Source organism: Rhinichthys klamathensis, unplaced genomic scaffold, assembly GCF_029890125.1.
Source record: "Rhinichthys klamathensis goyatoka isolate OS25496 unplaced genomic scaffold, OSU_Roscu_1.1 h1tg000114l_1, whole genome shotgun sequence".
Taxonomy (NCBI): Eukaryota; Metazoa; Chordata; class Actinopteri; order Cypriniformes; family Leuciscidae; genus Rhinichthys; species Rhinichthys klamathensis.
The window spans coordinates 3,956,843-3,972,509 of record NW_026606651.1 but is presented as its reverse complement, the minus strand read 5'-3'; the positions used below and the strand labels follow the sequence as shown (position 1 = coordinate 3,972,509).

Here is a 15,667-nt window from a genome sequence, read left to right as displayed (position 1 = left end):
AATGGCCATCCCAGTCCCTGACCTGAACCCTATAGAAGATGAGTGGCTGAACTGAAGAGGAGAAGCGCCAACATGGATCTGGGAATCTGGAGGATCGGGAGAGATTCTGTATGGAGGAATGATCTCTGATCTCCTGTCAGGTGTTCTCCAAACTCATCCGGCATTATAAGAGAAGACTCAGAGCTGTTATCTTGGAATAAAAGGGGGCAAATAATTGTTCCCAATGTGTTTTGGAGAAAAACATTTATTTCATAATGTGATTTCCCCCCCACTTTCAATTTTTCAACTTGAATTAAAGGTTCGATTTTTGCTTGTTTTAATAAAATATCAAAAGGATTAACAATGCAATTTATTTTTTACAGCCATCATTTTACCAAGGGGGCAAAATAATTCTGACCAGCACTGTATAAACGTACCTAGTTGAAGGTTATAGTCAGCTGGGTGCTGAAGAGCGGTTTCATATTAAAGGTAGGGTCGGCAAGCTAGCTTTGAAAGCATGAGATCCCACCCTCCCTTCAGAGCGCTTCATTCGCACCGAATGCAATGATTGGACGAACATTTTATGTTCCTACGCCTTCCACAGATGATATACATATAAATACATTTAGACCACTTAACTTAGTGATTGCTATCAGGATGTGAAGAGACTTTCAACCAGTATAACAATAATGTTTTTGGAACAAATCGCCTACCCTGCCTTTAAGCAAACTAAGCAACAAGAGTAGCTAGCAACCTGGCAAGATAACAATTACTTTCCAGCTGTAAAATAATAAGTAAATGTATTAACATCTCCCCTGATATTGTAGCAGACAAATTACATTGTTGCTTCTGATCGGTCCATCATTTGAAAACTGAAATTGGTGCAATATAATATGAGAACTTTTGAATTGAGATGTCCAAAAAGCACAATTTACATGCATGTGTATATAAAAAAACAATTATAAAATAGTGCAGACAGAATACAAAATGCATTCCTTGTTTAAGCCAACTTAAAGACCTCAAGAAATTAAAATCTTCAGACAATGTCCGACAGCTTCAAAGTCATCTTTAAATTAAAAATTTAAAAAAGAATTCAAAAAAAAATTAACTAATACCACTAGTGAATAAGTAGTAAGTCATGGCTGACGGGTTTTGGCTATTTAGAAAAAAACTAGGTAAGCCTTTCAATATGTCCTGCCACTTGCCCAAAATGTTCTGTTTTAACAGTGAATATTTCGACAAGAAAAAAAGCATTTCACTGCTGCTAAACTCCACACTTCTCACTTTCTGATGTGAAATCTGTTCATGGTTACTGCATCAGACGCTTTCAGCACAAACTGAAATAAAAGAAGGCATGTAAACCCTCAGCTGGCCGTCCAGGTGGGGCGCTGGAACGAGAAATGAAAGGTGGGAACAGGTGTGTCCATGGACGGGGTCAATACTAAAGATAGAGAGATGAAAGAGAGGACAGATTATAAAGGACTGAAGATAAAGGCATTAAGATGGACTGACACACAACACATTCAAATACCAAATCCAGCTGCTTCCTTCCCATGGTGCACTTGGGTTTGTGTGAAACAGAGAAATAGAACAGTTTCCCAAACTGAGGGTTGTGAATAATGTGAATGTGAACTAATATTTAAACTAAGTCAAATTTATTTGTATAGCACTTTTCACAATAGACAATGTTTCAAAGCAACTTTACAGAAAACCATGACCACAATGTTTATAATGTCTTAATATCTTCATGCCTTACAGTCGCATTTTGCAGATTAGAGCTGGGCGATAATATAGATTACATTTTGCAAAGACACAAGCAATCAAGCAGTTGAGATTTGGTCACATGGGAGGCACTGATACACCTATCATGTGACCATTAAATGACATTAGAGAACCGCGAACGTCAAATGTGTTGTTGAATTATTTAAAATATTAAATCCAAATCTCAGAGGGTACTTCTAGAAAATATTTTATGTCAAAGGTGTTTAGCTGACACAAAAGTTTGTGAATCACTGAAATACTGTATAAAGCTAAAGAATAGTTTGACTGGTCAGGTACGATGACCCTAAATAAAAATTTGTAATTTTAAATGTTTTATATTTTATTTATTTCATCAAATGTGTATTTTATACAGTATATAGTGTCTATTAAATTGGAAAATGACTGTACAAACTGCAAACCAGCTGTTATCATGTTACCTGTTACTTTTCTCACTGCTGGTCAGGCTGGACCAATCACAGTCATTTGTGATTACCGGAAAAGAGTTTGCTGGGACGGATGTCACGTATCTTTAAAATGAACAGTTATACAATATAATTATACATTTTAGAGTACAAAAATCTACAATAATACAAAAACGCCAGAGGTCTGAATGTGAACACGAGTGTTTCTCCTCATCATTAACCTCTATTAATAATACACTACAGCACAGGCTCCTGGCTGACTACACACAGAGTGCTGTTTCTGAGTGTTACTCTATGCAGTACCGCTGTTCTCTATCATTAAAATGCCATTAATAAATCAAGGAAGTTCAGGCTCCAGACTGACTCACATACACAGACACACCTGAGCAGCATTCAAAATCCATTAAGTGTGTTATCACACAGAGACCCGGAGGCTCATGCGAGCCTCGTTCTGAGATCATGAGTGCATGAGTTCATGCAGGTGAATGCAAACACACTCTCAGCTCTCTGACCACAACACTGTTGTTAACCCTATGAACAAAGTCATTCTCATTTTGAGGATTCTGCAAAATATACACTACTGTTCAAAAGTTTGGGGCCAGTAAATTTTGTTTTTAAAGAAATCAATAATTGTATTTAGCAATGATGCCTTAAACTGATTTTTTTTAAAGACAGTAAAGACTATGCTACAAAATATTTCAATATTAAATAAATGCTGTTCTCTTGAACTAGAAAAAAAGAAATCTAGAATCAAAAGAAATCAAAGAATCTAGAAAAAAAAGCACAACAACGTTTTCAATATTTTGAGCAGCAAATCATCGTATTAGAATGAAGGATCATGTGACACTGGAGTAATTATGCTGAAAATTCACCTTTGATCACAGGAATAAATTCAATTTTAAAATATATTCAAATAGACAGACTTCCTAAAAAATAGTAAATAAAAATCATAATGACCGCAAACTTTTGAATGGTACTATACTTGCTGGATTTGTAAAGTTTAAGGCATCATATCTTAATAAAATATTATAATCTTCAAAGTCTGGCTTGACAGTTTTAAACATAATTTTACAGAAATTATGCAAAAAGAGTATAAGTCAATTAAACAAGGAACTCAGAAAGGATGAAAGCAGCGTTCACCTCCATTGGTTTTCAGTGTCTGCAGTTTCCATCATGTTACTGTGCGATTTAACAATTTTAGTGGAGAATTTTTTTTTTTTCAATGTCTTAATTTATTCAAGCCCACATAAGAATAATATCTAATCAGTTTTGGCCACTTTATGAGAACATTTTACTGGCGGAAAAAAGCCTTTCACAGAAATCTCCGGTTCATTCATATGGAACGTCCTGTAAAGCTTGTCTGCGTTAGCAACAGTAACCATGGGGGGCAGAGATTAGTGAAGGGTTGATTAAAAAGCATGAAAACAAAGTGATAAAAACCAAGCCAGCGGTCGGTCATCGGCCAACCGTGAGGTTTCAAATACTGCAGGTATTTTGGCCAATTGAGCTTGTTGAGCTCAAGAGTGAAGAAAGTGATCAGCGTGACTGCTATTCAAAATGGTGAGCAAGCGCGGTTTTGTTTTCAGTTTGTATCTGCAGTCCTAGTTTCGGTTTCCCTTTTTGAATGACGTATATCGATTACTGATACCTCCTGATGTAGACAGCAGGCGCAGAAGTGCTAGCTGACATGTGTGTTCAAGCGCAGATATTTGGCTGAAACGCAGGCGAAAACACAGTCAGCTTTCGTCTCCGCTAGTTCTTTTACGTTGGCTTGGTGTGTCGTGGCCTTTACACTATGTTTCAGTATGACTGCACACTCTGTATTGTGTTTTCCCACTTGGCATCGAAATACGTGACTAACAAAATTACATGCAAGCAAATCTCAGTTTCTCGGTATTGTGCCGTTCCAAACAAGCTTTTTTTTTTTTTTTATTCCTCTCTTCAACACCTCGGTCTTTCCCACACTCCAGAGATCCAGTGTGGTGCTGCATCTGCCGGCTGTCCATCACAATCTTCTGGACTCCAGCCATCAAACCAACTGCAGCTGGACGGCCCATGATACAGTCTCCGTGAGCAACTTAAAGCAGAACATTAACTTTCAAGAGTTACTATGCAGTAAAACTAAATCTAAAACACATAATTTATCATTTAGGTGGCCGCTGACAGTAAAAAGACAAACCTATGACGGTCATTATTAATCAGAGCCATCAGAGAATAAACCTCAAAACCTCCCAGGGAAAGAGGTGAGAAGGTGATGAGAATGCTGATGACAGGCAGAGCAGTGAAAGGTGAAAGAGTTTTTCCTCTGGGATGCGAGACATGCCTTCTTTCCAAGCCAAACAGAAATTGAGCGACTCAGAGAGGTGTGACTGACGACTGAAGACGTCCTGAGAAGACAATCACACAACCTCAAGACTGGAAGGGTTTGGCTTGAATTATTTTCTCACCTGAATCTTTTAGACGTTCTGTGTTTCTCACGCTGTCTGACCATAAATCACCCAACTAAATAAACCAATGTTGGATCAGGCTGGTTAGTGCTAATCTAGCTGGTGGACCGACACAGTAATGCTGTTCACCAGCGAATCTTCTTGGTGGAACTGGTTGAGTAAGAATGTATTCCTGGTTAGGCTTCTGGAAGTAGTTAGTTGCTGGTCTGAGGTTAGTCTCAGCCTCAGACGTGATCACGCCCACGGACCGTTGGCTGAACGTCTGATGCATATGGCAGACAAACACTTCAAGAACTTCAAAGTCATCATTCGATTGGTTGAATTTTCCAGGATTTCCAGGAGACGTGTGTTGCGTTCTTTAACGGTCCGTCTGGAGACAAAGCCGTCGTGAAGCCAAACCCCCTCATGGAAGAAGAAAGTCATCGTCTTTACAACTGTGATAATGCGCACTTATTACCAACTAAACGCTGGATGTTTCAAAAGTAGCTATGTGAAGTTCGCGGCTCCATTGTAGCAGTATACTTGCACAACGTTCTTAAATGATTAATGTATTAGGCCATGTTTACACGGAAACGATCTGAAGAGAAAACGCAAAAGTGGCGTTTCGTTTTCACTTTTTATTCTGCGTTTAGACGAGCGTTATGGGGGGGAAATCTGCGTGCATATGGAGACGCAAAAGTGTTAGAAATGCGATGTAGTATGCACTCCAGGCGGCTAGGTGGCAATGTGAAGCACTGCCACACAACAACAACAAGTCCGTGCGCCTGCGTACAACCTTCCTTCTACTTCTCTCCCTAGTAGCGCGAAATTGAAAAGACTCTTGGACGTTTATCAGAGCTGCTAGGGCAACTTGAACTTATTTCCGACGTATGGAAATAATTCGACATGTTGGTTGTTATTTTCCTGTACTGGCGCATGCCTGTGACGTAAATGCGTACGCGACGAGAGCCGCCATGAGCAGATTTGCGTTTTTACCCGTTTAGACGGAAACGCGATGGTGGAGCGTTTTTAAGATTTCCACTCTGGAGGGTGGTTTCCCTTTTTTGCGTTTTTAAGCCCCCAAAACACCGTCGCCGTGTAAACGAAAGGCACATCCGATAAAATATTATTACGTTTTCACCCGGAATCGTTTTCGTGTAAACAGGGCCTTAGATGCAGACTGGTCTGTTATCGTAGGGACATCAATGTTATATTTTCACACCCCTTAATATGACGCGTAACAAAACGAACTGTGATTATTTGTCTTGCATGTGGGTCAGATGTCCTCTTGGACGATCCTTGGCCAATGAAAGCTGTGATGGCAACGCGAAACTAGTCTGAGGTGGTCTACCAACCTTAACCAACTTGACCAAGATGGCCTACTAGGCAGTCCTGCTCATCCATCATCTAGACCGACCAATGAGCACAAATGACAAGCTAGGAACCATGCAAAAACAGCAAAAGGGCTGCAAGATTTGAGGGGGAAAATGCAGTTTAAAATGCAATTTAAAGAAAGCTTCAGGTTTGCTGTGCTTATTTATAGTTAATGACTTTGTTTTATATTTCCCTAGTCCTTAAAGGGATACTTCACCTCTGGAAAGATGACTGTGTATTTAAAATGGGTCATTTATGTAGAAGAAATGTGAAATTATTTTTGAATTTGGAGCTTTCTAGACTGAGAAAAGCCAGAAAATGTATTTTTGGCTTATGTGGATGAAAGACAACAACTCCCAGAATGCACTTGCTTCGCTGCCCTAGGAGGCCACGCCTACCGGTAATAGAGCGCAGTAGTTAAACAACAAGTCTAGGCCACTAGTGAGTCTCCGTGATGAGATCGTCCAAAATGTCCGGGATTCGGCTTTTGCGTTCTACAGTCGCCATTCATTATGTTTACTGTGGCGAGCAGGACGAGTGAGGGCCGCGGGAGAATGGCGCGAGGCCGGTGGCGTGATTACCGATGAGCGACACCTGTGAGATGCACCGGTCTCGTATCTCTCACGGAGGAGCAGGAATTTTCTTAGCAATGTTAAAACGCACATCAACCGATCACTTCTTTAGCGTTCATCTAAACATTACATTCAGATTCACCAATCGGAATGAATTCAGTTAGATTGAAACAAAAGGTGTGCATGTAAACAATGAATGGCGACTGCAGATGAATCCCGGACATCGACGGCCGGACATGTCCGGGAAAAAGAGGATGGTAACCCCTACTACTCCGCTTTCTCCACAGAACAAGAGCCTGCTAGCTTAGCTTCCAAAAAAAGATGGCTGACACTATGTGTACATTCTGTGAGTGAGATCCCACCCTCTATGGGCGGGTGAGAACATGCGGGACAGCCTCTACTACTGACTGTAGTCTTTAGCCTCTGGCCAAAAAATCCTCTGATGATGCAAAATGACGATATTTGCGTCATCGGAGGATTTTTTCCAGACAAAAAATACATAAATCTCTCGTCTCAGGGGCATATGAGGGTGGAAAGCACGGTAATTTGAAAATACTACAGGTTTTTACTAATAAAAAGCTTAATGCTAAATCCTGAAGTATCCCTTTAAACAATTTATTTGTTGTTTATTTTTGTATGGCATTTCATTTTCTGATCTTGGGTTTTATTTGTGTTATGGTAATGGAGGTCTTTTATTTTGACGTTCACTCGCGTGAGCGGATATATTGTGCGGAACGAGATCCAGACATACATGGTCGTGACGTCAAAGGTTTACGGTTTGCAAGGAGTTTAAAAGGATTTAGCTCCTGGTTAAAATGGAGAACAAGGTACGGTTATGGACTTCCTGTTATCATTATGTTGTTGTTTTGATTTGTCTTCTTTGTATCAAGATTACTTGTTTGTTGTTGTTTTGTATGATGTTTAGGTATGATGTTTATGGTATGTTTAAGTCATTAACCTTACTTATTTGGTTTTGATGTATGTTTATTTCAAGGTAAATTCGTTTTGGTGTTTTGTTTTCTTTTTTGTGCAAGCTCTTACATTGTTTCTCAACGAGTCATGGTGGTGTAATACGTCTTTTGGCGTCAACCGGTGATCTTATCTGTGATGACGGACATTCAAATAAAGTGTGGGAGTCATCAGTCAAAGTCAAAATCAAATCAGTCAATCATGCTGCACAATTTGGCCAAAAATTATGCAATAATATATCAATATGACTACATAATAATAAGAATAATAATAATAAATTCACTACTACTAAATAAGTTACTATTATATGAAATATGAAAACATTTAGCAACACATAATAATTACTATTGTAATATTTCACTGTAAAACAGAAAATCAAGTATTTAATAATAATATTTGTTATAATACTTCTATTTTACAACAGCACAACTGTTAAATTACAATACTAATATTTGTGGCTGACATAAAGTGCTTCTCATTACAAGTTTGGGAAGATGGTTGGCGGATGATCCCAAATGCACGTTACACGCGACCCAAACACAAAACACATGCAAAGTTGAGTTTGTGTGGAGCAGCATTCACTGTGAACCGAGCAGACACCAAAAACACCGGCTCACAAGCTGTAAAAGAACACAGTGCTGCGCTTTACTCTGAAACAAGCAGCACATATACTTATTTAATTAAATGGATTTGATAATTGCACTAAGCCATATCATGAAATGAATCGTGCACCCCTAGTAGTTTATATATTCCACAAGCAGTAGACCTGCATCCAAACACACACAAACATGCGAAGGCCTTGTCAAAAGGGCAGACAGGACGTACTCATCATAGACACACACACCGTTGGACATGCGTGAGTTTGTTTGGCGGCAGTGGGAGTGACGTGCAGGAGTGATGGAGAGGGTGAGATGCTGTGGGCTGTAAATAAAGTCTGACAGAGACACTGCAGGCTCCTCTGCTTTCGGTGGACAGCAGATGAGTTCATTGTGCGTCTGGGTGTTGGGAGACAGGTCTGGACCGTGTCTTAGGGTTATTATGGGATGGGAAATGATGGGAATGGCTTCACTTTCACTTAACCGCTCAGGAGGAGAAAGAGACAGAGTGAGTGCACACAGGCTAACACAAAGAGGATATGAGCAGTCAAGTCAATTTCCTTCACTAGCTTAGATAAAGTTAAGTTAAGGTTAGTAAAAGTTAGCTAAGGTCAAATTTTACTAAAATACAGTGGCTCCAAGGAAAATTTGGACACTTAAATCACACTTATAAATGGCTAAAAGACATTAGATAAACATAATTAAATTATATATATTTTTGTTTAAATAATATTTATAATTTAATCATCAAATTAAAATATTAAATGCTACATAATTTAATAAAATGTAAGTTATAAAATTCTGTTTAATTTAATGATTTAATTTATATTATAAATTCCGATTAAAAAAAAAATAGTAATTTAAACACCAATGTTATATTTATTAAATGTTTATATTATTGATTATATTATTAATATTAAAATTTAATTATTTACATTATTGAATTTATTAAATAAATAAATATTATATTAATATCAATAAAATATATCATTAAATAAAATAAAACATTTATTACAGCAAATACAAAAATTAGATTCCTTCAATACGCAATTAAACCTATTGCTGGAAGGCAAAGTTATTGAATATTAATAGAACAAAAAAACAAGGTCTGCCTAGAAAACACACACACACACACAAAACAAGTGTTCGAGAGAAAGGGAGTCTGTTGTATAAATTAAACACTGAGTGATTTCAAAGCTGGACCTCCAACTGTGTGTAAAACAAGTGTTAGGCAGCTGAGAGGCTGGTACAGCACTACAAAACGAGAAACACACACAGCAACACCTGGCTCACCATTTGGTACACCATCTATGAGGTTTGAATAAGCCAACATACAGAACACCATAAAGCACATATACACACTAACAAAGAATTAAAACATGCTTCATAGGAAAGAAAATCTCTTTAATCTCAATCATTTCTCCTAGACAGAGCTGTAACCATCATAGACATTACCGAGGACATGTCAATGACCTATTCTTAAACTTTTATGTTCGTTCCTCTCCCCAATATTGCATATTTGATTGCCCCGAGATACCACTGAGACTAAATGGAAACTTTTACTGAAGTAACCTTTCTCCAAAGAAAAAGACTCTCCTATAAACTCCCAAAAGAGATCTTAATAATGTGCTCAATCATGCCAAGACACCAAAGTCTGCAATGAACAATCAGAGATCTCAATATGAACTCAAGTATTTCTCAAGAACAAATTATCTGCCATCCATACTCATTTTATAGCTCTATACTCTTACTGTACTGTTGACTACTGACTCATCTATTTGTATTTCTCCCAAGGAATTTTAGGAGAAACATCTTGATACTTAGATGAAACCACTGAGAACTCAATTAAAATATCCAGAGCAACATCTGAGTGAATGTGAATGTGTGTGGCGATCCGTAGAGCAGAGACCAGCTGCGTTACAAATCCTGCATTAGAAACGCGCAGTCCGTAAATTTTCTGAAGGTTGACACTCACCCAAGCTCTCCTCCACGAGTCCCAGAAGTCCAATGACCAGCACGCAGACCCAACGCAAGCAAGTCCTCAAGAGATCCATCTTCCGTGTCTGCAACTCCAGGCAGGGAGCGAGTGAATCCCTCAGCTGTCTGCTCAACACACTCTTGAGTGTGTGTGTGTGTGTGTGTTTCCTCTACAGAATGTGAGAAACTGCACACCCCACAGCAGTCTCAATCACAGCTTCACACTGACTGCCCAGCGAGAGAGAGAGAGAGGGAGGGAGGGAGAGAGAGAGAGGGAGGGGAGGGGATTATTCACAGTCTTACACACAGTAGCCTCAGTGTAGTTGGGCCAAACCCCGCCCCCACTTTAAGACCACGCACCCGTATTTTCAAATCCCCCTCCCTTTGCCTTTTTAACCAAACACACCAGTTGCATGGAATACTAGCATACTGTGTCCTACACACTGTGCGGTATAAAACTTATTTGTGTGTGTGTGTGTGTGTGTGTGTGTGTGTGTAAAAACGTCTTAACTTTTGGCAGGCTGATCAAATTATGTTAAAAATCCTATTAAAGATCGCAGGTTAAGTACATTGCATTGTGGGATACAGTATTCCAGTCCAAGACAGTCTGCATACTATGCATACTACAAAAACAGACAGTCTGCATACTGTGCATACTACAAAAATAGTATACATAGTAGTGAGATTGTATGCTATTTCAAACAGACATTATTTCATACTTGTGATTTGATTGACAGCTCAATTCAAATAAAAATGCATGGTTGATTAACATTTAAACTAGAGCGACAAAAACACCACTACAATACCATTGTTTCTGCAGTTAATGGTACTACAATAAAAATGCAGAACTGGCTGTGCAGATCGGAACAATCCAAACACTTCAAGAAAAGAGAGAGAGAGAGAGCACACTAAAACTAATAAACAAGCAAAACAATGAGAAAGAGGTCAAACAAATGAACACGGCTCCCTCTTACTGAGGCTTCTGGATAACCAATCAACCAGTAAATCTGTGAAACACACACACACACACACACACACGCTTCTGCCAAACATAACGAGCTGTGATGGAGGTCATCTCTAAGCTTTGACCTGTGACTCTTCTTCCAATTTGTGCTAGGTTGACCTTTAACACATATCAAACCCAGTCCAAATAAAGCTGGAGCAAAACAGTCTATGTTCCTACAAAGGGCCACATACTCATTCATGTTAAATATGGTTGTCTAGACACTTTATCTTGTTCTAGAGTTCAGTTATCAACTGGAGTGGCAACCAAACTCACTCTTAAAACATTCACACTTGAGAAAGTTAACCCTGGGTCATTCTAAACCCCGGGTAAACGGAGACCTGGGCTATCTTGATTAGAGGTCGATTGATTGATCGGTTTTGCAGATTAATCGGCACCAATAACCGATAGTTCCAGCAAAAAATATACCGATAGTTTTTCTGGGTTGGTCCCTTGCTAGAATATAAGTACAACAGCGGCCTCTAGAGGCCAAATCACTGACACCTTGTGGAGTTTGTTTTGACACGTGAGACGTGAGCAGGACACCGCAGGTGTGGATTTAAAACATAGAAAAACGAAACGGCATGTGTACAGTACATGTTTTCGTATCGTTACAAATTCATTAATTTGTTGACTAAATGCTGGATTAGTAGAGACAGAACAGCAGTATGTTTGCTGTCAAGTCTGAAAGGACACAAACATCAGTAGTTCCTCAAGCGGTTAAAACAATGTGACAAAAATACACGCAAGTCTGACCCGAATGATTAATGTCACGATTGTTACCCTCTATTTGCATTAATTTATATCCAGCTGGTCAATTTTATGCATTCGTTAACCAGCGAAGTTGCACATTTAATGCTAGTGACATGAGAAAGCATATTGTATGGTCCAAAAACATATAAACAAATCAGAAACGCGTTCAAAATCAGTTCTTTTTTATCATCTATGTAATACATATGTTGTTATTTTGAATAGAAAACCATTGTTCAGACATGTGAGAGTATAGTACATACAGTATACATATGTGTCTATTTTCAATACTATGGCCTTTGTGTAGATATTTAAAGATTGCCATGGTGTCAATGCCTGGCCTCTTTAAGCATGACTGTTTGGATTTATATGAAATGGTAACACTTCACAATAAGAATCCATTTCTAACATGTTAAAAAAAGTATTGTTCCTTGCTAGAAATTTCCTAATTTCAACATTTACTAATACACTTTTACATTTTAAAGTTGTATCTGTTAACTTTAGTTAATGCACTATGAACTAAACATGAATGATCAAGGTACAATTCATATATTAATATTTAATATTAATATTAATATTTATTTCATGACATCTCAAGGAGTGTTTGACATGGTAATGGATATGACAATGTTGATTTTTGGTCTTGGTGGAATAGATCTGATACGCTGCTTTTGATTATTGCTGCTGCTGCTCCGGGACTTGCTACTGTTATTACACACACGACACGCTGCTGTGAGCAAGTAAGACATGCTGCTGCTGCTGCTGTACAATATAGCATACATCAATTACCTGTTCTATACATGAATTAGCAGTTCTATACAAGTGGAGCTGGGGAAGGAGGAGGGTTTCTGAAGCGCTGCAACTGCTACAGCAAATGCTGACCAAGCATTTGAAGGTTGAGCAACGAGCTCATTGGCTACTGATACAGCAGGAACCAATCAGTGGTACCGTACAGAGAATGATGTGATAGCAAGCAGATTGAGTTAAGGTCCTATCAGCCTAAACCATCTAGAGTTTGAATGAATGAGGCATTTATATAGCGCTTTCATACGTACAACTGTACACCCAAAGCGCTTTACAATCATGTCCGGGGATCTCTCCTCGATCCACCACCAGTGTGCAGCTGGTGGTGAGTTTCATGACAGAACTTGTATTTATATATTTCATTTAAAAAGTACAGTACATTTTCATGGTTCCGTTTTTTTTCTTTGTTATTGTAATAAAGTTCAAAACTATTTTACTTGGAATGTTATGTTTGTTTTCATTCAGGTAAATCATCAACACTATTGTCCCTTACATGTGTTTTATTAAACTGAATACATTTTCATTGGCTAAAACACATGCGCAGGTTACTTTACTTCCTGAACAAGTGTGCACCCAAGTCCGTGTTGCTTTCACTTCGAGCCACAGTTCGAGTACAAACGATCTAATGGCTCGTTTCCACTGAGCGGTACGGTACGGTACGGTACGGTACGCACTTATTTGCGTTTCCACTGTCAAAAGTTGTGAATGGTACCAAAAAGCCGAACCGTACCGTACCACTTTTTGGGTACCCTTCCGTTGGGGTACCTAGCACAGTGGCACGGTACTAAAAGGTGGAGCTAGACTCACTGCAGAACGTTGATTGGTTGACAGAGTATCGTCACTTGCGCGTGCTACAAGGTTATTGTGTCACGAAATGTAGTTTTAAGAGTTTTTCAGGCGAGAATGTCGTTTTTTAAAGCTCAAATCTGTGGTTTATTTATAGATTTATGATAATTTGACTGAGATCCATTCCAAGCAATCACCGGGCGCTCAGCGCTCAAGTACCCCGCCTGGAACAGCCTTTCCTCGGCTAGTCGTTCTGATGTTTGCCGCTGACTCTGACGCCTCTGTAGTGGTTAAACATGAGATATAATTCGTCTTGTATAGACCTAACAGGCGATCTTTGGTCTCGTGAATCTATAATTCGTTCCCTGGCCAATAGTTTTGGCAGAAGGCTAAGTGAAGTTTCATATATTTGAGCGCTGAATTTGTATATTTGACTGAATTGTTTGCTTTATGTTATTAAAGCTTTACTGTATAGCTTTTTGTACCTTTTACTTATACTTTTATAATGGCTATTATTGATCAAACTGAAATTTAACAAAAAGAGATAGGGTTGAGTTTTGTCACTTTTTATTTTATTACAAGACCATCTGTAATGTTGTTTATTGCAACATTTGTACCAATGCACATATTGCCTGGAATATGTTTAATATTTTTAAATTTAAACGAAAAGAGGCAGGGTTGTGTTTTATATTTAGTTTTGTTATAAATATAGGCTACATGCATGCAGTGAATAAAATCAATCGGCTATGCGTTGCCTGAACCACATTTGTGTGCTTATAATGTTTAAAATGTATTTAAATGAAATCGAAAAGAAGCAGAGTGGTGTTTTATAACATATTTCGTTTTATTGTTGCCTAAAATGTACATACAGAGATAACCGGAGTAGCAGAGCGAGCTAAGTGGCGCTTTCAAGAACGCGCTGTTCCATTAGCAGAATTACTGGACTCGCGTCCTCGGGAGTCATTCTCCTGAGTCGGACTTTGCTACTTGGTATTGAGAAACGCCTAATGCCGGCGCTTGTTTCTTGTGACAAACATGCTGAGAAGCAAGAACAAGATCTGCAGTATGTCATCCATTGTTGTTTACTATGTCGCTTTACTATGTCACTTTCTTCTTCGCGCGAAAATGACGTCGATCGCTTCTTTCCGGCAAACACCACGCCTATCAAGTAAGGGTACTGTTGGCGGTGGAAACGCTAGCCGGATCATGGTTTACCGACCCGAACCGTACCGTACCGCTCAGTGGAAACGAGCCATTAGATACCATCTCCTTCAGGTAGTATCGGATTCGGTCCGTTCCTTTACCTAAGGTAAATTGTAGGGGTGTTGAAATGAATCGTTGCATAATCGATTAGGGTCTATTACTGCATCAATGCAGAATCGTGCACGTATGCAGTAATGGACCCTAATCGATAATAGCCTACTGACGTCATTCGTCACATAAGCGCGAGAAGCGTAAAATGGCGGAAGGAGGAGAGAAAAAAAAGAGAGTAATAAAAAATGCACCCACTATTTTTCGAGTGCAAGTGTGTGTGAGTGTTATTGTAACATATTGTAACAGTTTCATGTGCTTTTAGCATACACTGTCGTCTGCTGTGTTCAGACTTAAGTTTTGTTTGTTGTTTGCTACATTCAGGAAGTGTACTTTCTTGGAGCATATAAAATAAAAAGGGAGTTTATATATCTGTCTGCTTGTATTCATTGATGAAAATGTATGTGCAGTAATATTGAAAAGTGAGAATGCAACGCCTCGTGATGCATTGTGATATCAAATCGAATCGAATCGTTGACATGATAATAGTAATCGAATTGAATCGTGAGACCAGTGACTATTCACATCCCTATAAATAGTGGGGTTTAGGACAATGATAACCCGGGGTTAAGTGCAGTGTGTGAAAAGCCCTCGATTGTGACAACACTGCAATAAAACAAATTTCTTCGAATTTTCTTACTTGTCTTCTTTTCCAGTATAAATATATAAACATTCGTATATCAAGATACAGTATATTGACTTCAGAAGCCTTCAGAAAAATAATTAAGCTATTAAGTCAAGTGACTATATGCTTAAAACAAATATCTGCCAGTGGGGTCAGAAAATACACTTTATTCAAATGAAAAACATGATTTCCCTTCAGAAATCATTCTTTTCAGATTAAATCAAGCCCCACCCTACATTTTTTTGTTAAATATCCTATTTTACTAGTAAATGCATCACAAAACAGAGGAAAAATAGTTTGATTCCAGGAAAA

General features: G+C 38.6%; 1 protein-coding gene across 2 annotated transcripts in view; it reads right to left on the bottom strand.

Annotated features, from left to right (window-relative positions):
• bmpr1ba (bone morphogenetic protein receptor, type IBa) overlaps positions 1-15,667 on the bottom strand; it is a 68,671-nt gene that overhangs the window by 18,607 nt on the left and 34,397 nt on the right. For both annotated transcript variants that reach the window (XM_056254842.1, XM_056254843.1), the window contains one exon: positions 10,075-10,304. In XM_056254842.1, the coding sequence (XP_056110817.1) occupies positions 10,075-10,153 (79 nt within the window). In that variant the 5' untranslated portion in view covers positions 10,154-10,304. The remainder of the gene's footprint in view (positions 1-10,074; positions 10,305-15,667) is intronic.